The sequence below is a fragment of the Balearica regulorum genome, chromosome 2 (genome assembly GCF_011004875.1).
Source record: "Balearica regulorum gibbericeps isolate bBalReg1 chromosome 2, bBalReg1.pri, whole genome shotgun sequence".
Lineage (NCBI taxonomy): Eukaryota > Metazoa > Chordata > Aves > Gruiformes > Gruidae > Balearica > Balearica regulorum.
The window spans coordinates 92,057,946-92,070,003 of NC_046185.1; the positions used below are offsets into that span (position 1 = coordinate 92,057,946).

The window sequence follows — 12,058 nt, forward strand, 5'->3', positions numbered from 1 at the left end:
TTGGACGTGCATGGGAGTTATTTCTCAAATACGTCCATCTTTACTGATGTTTTCCCTTCAGATATTACTCCTCCTCCCCTTGGAAATGTCATATCTAAGTAGTGGAAACGTAGTAAGTAATTGGGGCGTGTAAAACATTTCACTACAATTCAGCTGACTGAGAAATGCAGGCTTGCTCTCTGCTGCATTTGACTTGCATGCTTTGTTTAAAGTTTTGTTGTTTTATTTTTTTTAAATGAACTTTTGTTCCAAAGTGATGAGCCAAGATGAAACATACAATTGTTACAGCTGCAAGAGAGAGGAGAGTCATAACTGAATGACCTGCCCCTATATCAAATGGAGCTGTGTGTGGCTTCTTTGCTCTGTATAAAGCCAGATATCGTGGGTGGAGGAGGGATAAGTCTGACTCACTGGTAAAACATTAGTCCAGTTGGCTCTTGCAGCTGCAGGAGCAGAATAGATGGCTCTTTGTTGCAGACTTCTGCTTTGTTGGTCTGTGCATAGGTGATGCTGATGACAAATCAGTAGGGTGTAGGAGGCATAGCGCAGGATTGGAAACCAGCCATCGCTGTGCTCCAATCCCAGCTCTGTCACCTCCTTGCAAGTCATTTTGCTTTTCTGTCTTCTGGTTTGTAAATGGCAGTGTTGGGGGGACTGCAAAAACAGCCATTGGTAAAAGGCAAGGAGATGCAGGTGCTGTGTATCCGTGTCTGCTTTGTTTCCAATTTCCTGCCCTTTCTCATTTCAGGATGGCAAAGTGAACGGTGTGACGGATTCAACAAGAATCTTGGGGTACACCTTCCTTCACCCAAGTGTTGTGCCGCGTCCTCACGTCCAGTCCATCACCTTAACTCCGCAAGATGAGTTCTTCATTCTGGGGAGCAAGGGGCTGTGGGACAGCCTCTCAATGGATGAAGCAGTAGAGGCAGTCAGGAACGTGCCTGATGCACTGGCAGCCGCGAAGAAGCTTTGCACTTTGGCCCAGAGTTATGGCTGTAATGACAGTATCAGCGCTGTCGTGGTTCAGCTCAACGTGACAGAGGACAGCTTCTGCTGCTGTGAACTTAATGGGGTCCCACCCCCCAGCCCAGGCATTTTCCCCCAGTCTGTCAACGTGGTCATCAAGGACAGGCCAACAGATGCGCTTGGGATGCCATCTTCGAGCAGCGGCATGGCTTCAGAGATCAGCAGTGAGATCTCCACCTCTGAAATGAGCAGCGAGGTGGGTTCCACGGCCTCCGATGAGCCTCCCCAGGTAGCCATGAATGAGAACAGCCCGGCCTACCCGGGGGAGCAGCGCTGCATGCTGCACCCCGTCTGCCTTTCTAATTCTTTCCAACGTCAGCTCTCCAGCGCCACGTTTTCCAGCGCCTTCTCCGACAACGGGCTTGACAGCGACGATGAGGAGCCAATTGAGGGGGTGTTCACCAATGGCAGCCGTGTGGAAGTGGAGGTGGATATCCACTGCAGCCGAGCAAAGGAGAAGCAGCTTCTCCAAGTGCCGGTGGAAGCCAGTGACGAAGGTATCGTCATCAGTGCCAACGAAGACGAGCCCGGCCTTCCCAGGAAAGCTGAATATTCTGCCACGGGCACAATAGGGCGCCGGCGGGGCAACGGTTCTGTGGCACCACAAGAGAGGAGCCATAACTTAATTGAAGTTGCAACGGACGCGCCGCTCAGAAAAACAGGGGGCTACTTCGCTGCTCCAGCACAACCCGATCCCGACGACCAGTTCATCATCCCACCAGAGCTTGAAGAAGAAGTCAAGGAGATTATGAAGCAGCACCAGGAACAACAACAACAGCAGCAGCAGCAACAGCAGCAGCAGCAGCGGCAGTATCCAATGGACCACCTGGCAGACTATTATGATACACCACTATGACCCACTCTATTTACTGCTCAGAAATAAACTAACAAATAAGGAGACTTGAGTGCGGGACCCAGTGGGCTCACATTACAGCAGGGGTTTTCCTTATCCTTTTCATTTATATACTTCCTTTTCCTTATCCTGCCACTACAGATAACTGCAGCTTTTCAGTTTGTTAGGTTTAATATTCATCAACTTTCTTCTAGAGACGCTTGACCGGTAAAGTTTAAAATAGTTAACCTTCCCTTAACATATCAAGTGTAAAAACAAAAAACGAAAAATAATAAAAAAATAAAAAGGTTTAATATATTGTTGAGAAACAGATGATGATGTAATATTTTTTAAAATGGCTTGTTTGTTTTGTTTGAAAAGCAGGGCAGTAGCCAGTGCTAAATGATTTAAGTAATATTGTAATACTGTATTTCTTTGAGAGAAAAGGCTTTTTTTGGTCTTGAAAATGATAGACATTTGTAGAATATGGAGACTAACTCCTAGGAGTTGCTTTACTCTTTCAGGTGACTTAAGTCACTGAGATTCACTAATTTTCTCTGAGAGAACAGTTGATTGGGAAATTCCTGTAAATAGCTCAGTGTTGTATAGTGATGCTTACATGTTTTGTAGCCTTGGCATTAAGGACACAACCTGAAAAACTGACCTTTTTTTCTTAAGCGACTCTTTAGGCCATGGTCATTGAGCGTAACGGACTGAGTGGCTGCGTACAAGTTAGCTAGAGCCGAGATGGTGTAGACCATTTAAAGAAACCCACTTTTTCCTCTGGTGTCTTTCTTTCCTTACTTTCACAGACACGTTTTGTTTGTGTTCCTTACTGCTGCCACAACCAGCATGATTGTATAGAGCTCATTTGCTGTAGAACATTTACATACCAAGAGTTATATTAAAGCCGAATGCACAAATGAACATGTCATAATTTTTGTTATAATAAATATGAAATTTACACCCGATGTCTGCTTTTATGTCTGAATAGCCCAGCAGCAGCTTTCAAGTAGTGGCTTGCTGCGGTTCATCAGCCTACTGCCCAGTTCAAACCAAGAAGTGTTGAAACTTTCGGCTCAATCACATTTTTACGCTAGCTGCAGAAGTTCATGTGTACCTTTAGAATTTAAAAGGGCACGCAAAATGGCCTTTAAAAGATAGGAAAAAACTCTGTGAGGAATTGACCTGTTTCTTTTTTTTCCCCTCTCTCAGTACTAATTCAGCACTATCGATTTGCCCTTTGCCACAGTATTGACAGTGCCGGAAGACTGAAGAGGAGCGCTGCTCTGGCTCTATCCCGCTGGGACTGAGTAACTGAAGATAGAAGTGATGAAGGGATAATGCGGGCTAAGGAAAGGGAGAAAGAAAACAGTGGATACGGAGAGAAGAAGGAAAATATAAGGAGAAGGTGGAAAAGTGAACTCTAAGCTCCCTGTGTAAACTCGGATTTGCTCAGATGCGTTGAACAAACATGAGTTCAGTGGTAGTTTGGTAGCAAAAGGGCATTTTTTTTTGGTGATTCCTGTGGGAAAGGAGCAACACTCTTTTTTCAATACTGCCTCCAACTAACGGCTCTGTTATACTTGTCGCTCTTTAAACACTGAATTACTGTGTGATCATGACAGTGTCTTGTTCCTGCTTAACATCTGGTCTGTATTTTGGGAGAGGACTGTGGTACAGGCTGTTGTCCTTATTCTGTTCTGGGGTGAATTAGCCGAGTTAGGACAGGGTTGCTGTTAACATGAGACTTTTGAGTTTCTTTTCCTTAAATAGTAACAGCAGCAGCAGAGGAGCAAACATGAAAATACCTGGTTTGATAAATGTTTATAGCACTGTCTACTGTAGGTCTAGAAGATTGTACTTTATTGTAATTTAGGCTTCAAAATATTTCTTTCTTAAAGAAAACTCATTAAATAATGCATTTAAACAAAAAAAAGTTTATGGTTTATTGGCTAGTAACTCATAGGTGTTCTTTGGCAAATGGTTTGTATATTTCAAATTTTGTCGAACGATTAACTTTCCTTAGTGTCCTTGGAAAGTGGATTTTTTTTTGTTTTCTGTTCAGATGTTGCTTGAGGCTGAAGGTGGTAACTAGCAAGGACACTACCATGGCCGAGACAAGTGATTGCAAGTTTAGGGTTTCCTGAGCAAGCTGGAAAATTCTCTGTACCTTGGGGTGGGGGGAGAGACAATTCTCTTCCACGTAGCACCCACAGCTAGTGGAGGAGAAATCATGCTGCCACCATGTGTGGTCTCTGATCATGCCGAGGTGCCTCTGGTGTGCTGTACGTGCAGTACTCCGGAGAGAAAAACTGCGGTCAGAGTAGGAATGGAAAAGGAACCATTTCACATGAGCTAAACTTTGGCCTGGCACTGAGAACTGATGGGCTCCGCTGTGCCCTTGTCTCATGTGAACAGGAGTATATGCACGTGGGCTTCATAAGTACTTTCCCTTCCCTTCATTTGAAGGAGAGAGTCCGAGACCTTGCCAGCCCCTGTGGCATTAGCAGCTTATAGGCATCAATGCGGTTTCTCTCCTTACGCCCTTACCTTGAATCATAGGCGGTCAAGCCTGACAGCCCACCAAAGCCTGCCGCTTTCAGCATGGGGCCTTCTGTAGAGTTGGCGACGGCGTCCTGGAGTCAGGGCTTCTGTAGCATCGAAGTGACAGGATTTTGGCTGAGGAGCTGTAGCTTTGCCTTTCTGGTCTGCCTGAAGAAGACATTTGCATTCATAGCCTGTCTTAAGTTGTAATGCGAAGGATTGATGCGTTCACAGGGAGTTGTTCATCCCTCTACTGCGCTTTCCATAACGTGCTCAACTAGATCAGTAGGTTGGATAGCTGGGAGCATCTTTGCAAAGTTTAGCAGTTATTTTTAAATAAGGGCAAAGGGTATTTTGTTCTGGCGTTAAACTGGAACTTGGAAAACAAGGTACAACTTGTAACTTTTCTGAACATCGCTGTCGTCTTTCATAAAAGGGGATTATTGTGCTCTTGCCTAGTGAAGATTGAAACTGAAGTAATTGATTTCATCTAGGTGTATTACTGTTGTACGTGATTTCATGATTATGTGCACGGTGTATTTTACACAACTTTGATCTACCAGGAAGTATCTGACTCAAGAGAAGTGGGTTTGTTTGCAGAACTTCACGGCTGCAGCATGGGCAAAGATTGAGGACTGAAAATAAAGGAAGGCTTTCGTCTGGGGAAAATGTAGGGCCCTGTTACCTTTATAATCAAACCTTTTGTGTCCTTTGAAACTTGCTGATAGCCATATCTGAGGCAAGCAGAAATGCATGAACAGGAGGAGGTAGATGGCTGCTGGCAGAAAAATGAGCATATTTACATTATTTTCTGGAAGATAACTTTAAATAGATAACTTTCTGGCACAGTGCTCTGGCACAACACATTTTTGTTGTGCATGAGCAACCTGTTGACGTTCTGCTTGCGCATTCAGCACGTGGCACACTTGTTGGTAACCAGTGCTGTGGTGGCATTGCCTTCCTCTGGCTTACTGCTCTTGGAGTGAGCCAACTAGGTCCATGTAGGTTGGCTCCCTCGCTCCTAGGAGAACGTTGTGCTGTGACTGCAGCACCCTGTGTATTACCCTTTAAGTAGTCTCTTTGTAGTGATCTCAACCCAATCACTAGCCATTGTGCTTACAACTCGTGTATGTAACTTTCTAAAAAACTAAATGCATTTTTTTTAAGTATAACTTTGCCACTTTGGAAGCACATTCAGGTGGGGGTGGGTGTTCATGAAGTGTCGTGCACACCTTTGGAGGTAATACGTGCATCTGCCCCACTCATGGATGATCTCCTTTGGATTCTAGGCTTGCAAATGTTGGTTGGTTGGTTGGGATAACCTAGAGAACAGCTTACCGGTCTGGGCTTGAATGGATTAAAGCAGGGCAGTAGAATTCAAAGGAGCAAACAGAGCAGTAGCTTCAGCCTGCTCAGCCTGATTTCCCTGGACGCTGCGTGCCGCTCTGTGAAGAGATGAGCTTTTTGAAGAGGAGAGCGCCCTCAAGTCTTAAAGTGGGCAGTTCTCCACAGTGCTGTAGGGTCAGGTCCCTGAGAGCTTTGGCTGCAGGGCGAGTGGTGCGGCCAGTAGTTGGTAACCAAAAAAAAATAATAATCTCTTAGGCTCATCTGGAACCAGGACATCTCGGTGTCTGTTAAATGACTCCACGGTTACGTTTTTTCTGTTAACCTGCTTTACTGTCCTGCTTTATTCAATTGACTTGCTTCAGGGCCAACTTAGTGCACTATTGTTGGATTAATTGATTTGTTTCTTACCGATTTGTTACCTGCATGCTTGCGCTGCTTGCAGTGAGGATTTCATGGGGTGCTGCATGAACCAATGTGTTTCTCCTGATGGCCTGTGTTTTGGTGAGGGGTACGCTGCGTCCTATGCGGATGGTGTAAATGTTCAAACACCGAACCGAACAAGACTACTGCTTCTATGGAAAGATGAAAGTTAAATTTCATCTGCTGCCTGAGAACAAGTAAAACTTTTCACAGCCATTTCAAACAAAAGGTGGGGGTGGAAAAACCTTAAATATTTCATGGATTAACAGCAGAACCAGGTCAGAATCAGTATACCATTTATCTAGGACATCAGTGGGGGAAAAAAATTCCTTGTTTGCCCCAAGTCCTTGGTTTAAATGATTGGTCCCTACTTTTCCCCAGACTTTATTTGTTTATTCTATTCCTGTTGAGTTCAACAGTTCATCCTTTAGATCATCCTTTCTCAGGCTGACAAGTTGGCATTCACCTGCGGTTGACTCGGATACCTTATCCTACATTTTATTTCCCACAATGAGCTAAGCTTGCCCTCTAGGTTATGACTGAGGCAGGATCTGAACAGGGCAGACGCTACCTCATCTCTTTCTCTATTTTCTTAATATTGTAAGGTGGAGACGCTTAACCTGCAAGAGCCGGTCAGGACCTTGACGGCACTGCAGCAGTGAGGAAGCTGTCGTGTAACAACTGCAACATGACAGAGAGCTGGGACAGGCAGGGCTGGTCCGTTCCCCGGGGGGGAGACCCAGCAATGGATGAGGAGAACCAGAGAGCCTGGATTCCTGCACCTCAGGCTGGGGGAAGAGGATGAAATTGGCAGTACCACAGTCAGGAGGTCATGCCTGCTGGTGGGTGAGCTTTAGCTGGTTCTTCCTGCCCCAGCCCCCATTAAGGTCTCAATTCCAGTGTCCTGTTGCTCGGCACAGCCCCAGGCGCCTGGTTCACATTTTCATCTGAGCTTGTTCTTCTCTGTCACTTGCCAAAACTTCAGCAAACCACCAGAAAAAGGGATGTTTTACCAGTGGTTCTGTGGAAAGTGCCTTCAGAGGTGACTTAGGAGTCCCAGGGGCCAGCCCTGGCCAGGGATGGGGCTGTTGGAGGCCTTTGGGAGCCCCCCGGTGCCAGCTGGGCTGCAGCCTGCAATGGGAACCTGGGCACTAGACATGATGCTCTGAGCACAGCAGGCTCTTTTCCCCCCCTGTCAGATTAAGCACAGCTGCACCGGGACAAATACGTGTATTTTAACAGTAAAGTTGTCAGTATTGACTCACAGAACAGATGGAATTGTTTTGCTAATTAAATGTATGCTGTTGAATGCTTTAAATAAAATTGGGATGCAGAACTATGTAGGAAGGCTGGTGTAGCAGAAGTATGCAAGTCAGTGACTTGTGAATAAGATGCTTTTGCATTGTAATCCCTCCTAAGGGGAGAGATGCCAACATTGTGTACCAAAAAAAAAAAATAATTTAAAAAATCTTGCAGTAGGTGCACTTGCAGTTAGTACTTATCTTGGTCCTGAAAACCAGAATATATAAGTAGAATTATAGAATATACAGTGACATATTATGCACAAAATAGTGCCTAGAATATATAGTGAAGTACTCCGCTCACATGTATTTAAAATCAGGTGGCAAGGGAGAGCAAAAACTGGTGAGTCTTTATGAAGTGGCCAAAGCTGTCCCCCTGAAAGCAGGAAAGCTGCCCCAAAGCAGGCTTCGTGAGCCCTATGGACACATCACCCACAGCAGAGTCATTTAACGGGGGATAAAGAGATTATCCCATTCTCTCATTTCTGTTGGCCAAAATTTGACCACAGAGCTATTCAGAATCAGCTTGGGTACCAGCAAAGTCTTTCCCCGGCGTTCTTGGAGTGCCTTGAAATGACAAATTAGATGAGAACATGGAGAAACGAGGCTGAGGTCCATCCTGGCCTCTCTTCAGAAACAGGGACCCGTGGGGAGAGGATCCATAGTGAGTGACTTTCCCCTCTCCTAGTGATCTGTGGCTTGCATTTCTTTGAATCAGAAGCAGTCTCTTGTGAAGAAGATAAGAAATGGCTTTCAGGCCTCCTGTTTTTTTTTCTGATTAGGAGCTGAGCCTTTCTGTTTGGGGTAGAAAAAGGCGTATTGCTGCTGTTTCTGTTAATTGAAAACTGCAAGGGCTCCCCCTCGTGTTACCGCAGGACAGGACCCAGGACTGCTGCATCTTCATCCTTGGATGGCGCCAGTGAAACGAGCGCATCTTACACTCTTCTGTACACCACGGCGTGAAAATCGTGCAGGAACACCAGTGGCCTGGAGAAGCCTTCCTTCTGCTGAGCACAGGGCAGCGACGCTGACGTTAGCAGGTAGCGGCTTCATACAGGCCAAACACTGAAGCCACCTAAGTCTTAGAAGTGACCGCTGCAAGTCTAAATGAGGATGCGAGGGCTGGAGAAGCTAGACCTGCTACAGCTGAGTAGGGCATCTGCAATGCTGCCAGGTAAGAAGGTGGACTTAGTGAGCTCTCAAGTGGTGTTAGTGAAAGGGCAATGGGATCTTGATCAGAGCATGCCTTATTTATTTAGACCAATAAATTGCCTAGTCTTCACCATCAGAGCTGATCGACAACAGTGTAGAAATTTGATTCTCCTTTAAGTTCCTCAGCAACAATAAGGCCATTTTGTTGGGGAGTTATTTTTGTAATCTGAAGGAAGGAAAACGCCCTTTTTAGTGTTTGTAACCCCCCCCTTCCCCCCGCCCCCCAGTGACTAGGAACACTAGCTAACCTCCGCTTAGAAAGTCTTAAACTCATTTTCTGTTACCAGCTCTTCCAGTGTCCCGTGGCTTCCATTGTTCTGTGCTGAAAATCCTCCCCTAAAATACTCAGTATTTAGAAGTCACTGTGGCAAGTCCTTCATGCTTGCAGATATGGGCTGCTGTGGTGTGGGCGAGAAGTGGTGTGGGTGTGCAGATGATAGTGCAGAGCTATGCTTAAGTCTATAAATCTGGGTATGGTGGGAAGCCTGTGAGTAATGTATATGCACGCACATAGTGTCTTCACAGCTGATGAAATTCTAATTTTCACTAAACAGCTGGGCAAATTCTGGCCTCCTTTTGTCCTCCTGCGCTTCCGTTATCCATATTTATCTTGGAAGTCAGTACAGGATAGCAAAATTCAAACTTTTCATATACCTATAAATGCCTAAACACCTCACAGATTGGTAGGGGTTGGAAGGGACCTCTGGAGATCATCTAGTCCAACCTCCCTGCTAGAGCAGGTTCACTTGGAGCAGGTTGCACAGGATCATGTCCAAGCAGGTTTTGAATCTCTCCAGAGAAGGACACTCCACAACCTCTCTGGGCAGCCTGTTCCAGTGCTCTGTCACCCTCAAAGTAAAGAATTTTTCCTCGTACGCAGATGGAACTTCTGTGTTCTAGTTTATGCCCGTTGCCCCTTGTCCTGTCACTGGATGCCACTGAGAAGAGTCTGGTCCCTTCCTCTAGACATCCACCCTTTAGATATTTATAAGCATTAATAAGATCCTCCCTCAGTCTTCTCTTCTCCAGGCTAAACAGACCCAGCTCTCTCAGCCTTTCCTCATACGAGAGATGCTCCAGTCCCCTCATCATGTCTGTACCCCTCTGCTGGACTCTGTCCAGTAGTTCCCTGTCTTTCTTGAACTGGGGAGCCCAGAACTGGACACAATATTCCAGAAGTGGCCTCAGCAGGGCAGAGTAGAGGGAGGGGGATAACCTCCCTTGACCTTGTGGCCATGTTTTTCTTGATGCACCCCAGGATACCACTCTCCTTGGCCACAAGGGCACACTGCTGGCTCATGGAGAGCTTGTTGTCTACCACAACTCCCAGGTCCTTCCCCACAGTGCTGCTTCCCAGCAGGTCAACCCCTAACCTGTGCTGGTTACCTGGAGTTATTCCTGCCTAGGTGCAGGACCCTACACTTGCCCTTGTTGAATTTCATATGGTTCCTCTTCACCCAGCTCTCCAGCCTGTCCAGATCTGACTGAATGGCAGCACAACCTTCTGGTGTATCAGCCACTCCTCCCAGTTTTCTATCAGCAGCAAATTTGCTGAGGGTACACTCTGTCCCCTCATCCAGGTCATTGATGAACACCTCCATTATACAGTTTCTCTTGTAGTATTGAAAGTAATATATCTGAACCATAAATGAGTTTTCTAACACCTGTTTAAAATATATAATGCTTATTTGTGTGCATCTGTCTCATGAGCCTTTCTACATCCTTTTGAATAGCTAATTACCTGTAAGATGCACGCACGCGTTTCCCATGTTGAGCTCTCCAACATGTCCTGAGAGTTTTGGGAAGTGCAGGAGCAGGTGCGGGTCTGTGTGCGAACGGTACGGCTGGAAATCAATAGACCATTTGTAGCAATGAAGGGCATCCTGTGACTTGCCCATTTTGCACTGTCACATGCCAAAACCAATTACATCGAATGCCCTGACAAGCCGCGGACCTTGCAAGGAGTCTCATGTTTTATTTATGATGGATGATGGTGAGCATCTGTGACACTTTTTATGCTGTGCTGGCATTAGGCTGCCGCAATACACCGAGCGCCACCTTTTCTTGGAGATGGATGTTGAGGAAGAGATGAGCAATGACAAATGTCACAGCTGTCACAAACAACGTGGTCATAGTCCCCTTCAATGACTTATCTGAGTCTTGAAAAAGAAAAGGAGACGGGCAAATTCTGCAAATGTAATTAAGTTCAGAGTTACCGAAGGTCTGTGTTGTATTTATAGCTTAACTTACGGTGAATGTAAGTTGTGGTGGAAAATTACCAGAGTAACTTTAATGAACATAAATCTGTACTGGGACTAAAATACCTGGATTACAAAAGAATAATTTCCATTCAGACTGTTCTTTGGTACTCTAATCCCTGTATGTATTCTCATCACTTTAAAGCTGTTTCTCATGTAAACTGAGATGCCGGCTTTTCTTAGCGCTAAACCTTGAATTCAGTTTCTGCTGTTGCACAACCGGTTTGTGTCCCTAGTTGCTTCTCCACATCAGATACACTCAAACTCCTCTGAAGAACTAAGGGGAAGAGCTTAAATTGTGATTAAAATTTAATATATTCTAGGAATGTTTTCTTAAACTCATTAAGAAAATAGGAAAACTTGTTGTTTGTGCTTACCTGAAGATTTCCTTTCTGTGGATGGGTACAAAGGTCCCTCGTCCTTCCAGCAGGTCAGCAGCAGGAGGGCAATGCCCTAACACGTGCAGCTCTTCCAGCAGTGACAGATTTACAGTTCCAGATAACTGAATTATTTGTAAATGCAAAAGTTATGTTAAGCCTATTGGGAGGAGTAAATAGCCTCTCTCCTCTCTGGCCTCACCCCCCACAATTTTGCCTTTTACATTGAAACAAGATGCCCATGTCTTTGGATGCCGATTTGCTCTGTCCTGGTCAAGGTTTCCCCCAGACTGAACTACTTTCATGAACCATTATTTGGATAAAGGAGATACTCAGGAAAATGGGTGCTCAAAGGTACACAGTCCAGCACGACGAAATCTTCATGGCAGTTTACTCAGCAGTGGGATGCAGAATCAGGGAGGGGGTGGATTTTTTGTTTTTATCTTTCTCTGTTTTCTTCTTCCTTCTTCTGTTTTCTTTTTTTTTTTTAATTTAATATAGTCTTCCAAAATATCTTATGCCCTTTGTTTCCCTCTCAGAATTAGGGTATGGAGAGACATTTTGCCAGAGAGATTGTTTTTCTCCGAGGCTCTTCTGTGAGGAGTGGGTCCCTTTGTGGATAGTTAATGGCTGGTGAGCTCAGCTGGAGGTTTTGATCTCAGAGTGACTAAAGCTGTTTGCTCCCGTGTTGAAGGAGACCAGTGCAAATTGATGGTTCAGATCCAAAGGGGCTGGCTG

At 45.4% G+C, this 12,058-nt stretch overlaps 1 protein-coding gene across 1 annotated transcript in view; it reads left to right on the forward strand.

Annotated features, from left to right (window-relative positions):
- The window catches only part of PHLPP1 (PH domain and leucine rich repeat protein phosphatase 1), a 140,039-nt gene extending 137,873 nt beyond the window's left edge, over positions 1–2,166 (forward strand). Inside the window, exon 17 of the mRNA XM_075744901.1 lies at positions 749–2,166. Coding sequence (XP_075601016.1) covers positions 749–1,882 — 1,134 coding nt within the window. The 3' untranslated portion in view covers positions 1,883–2,166. The remainder of the gene's footprint in view (positions 1–748) is intronic.
- Positions 2,167–12,058: the final 9,892 nt, after the last annotated feature.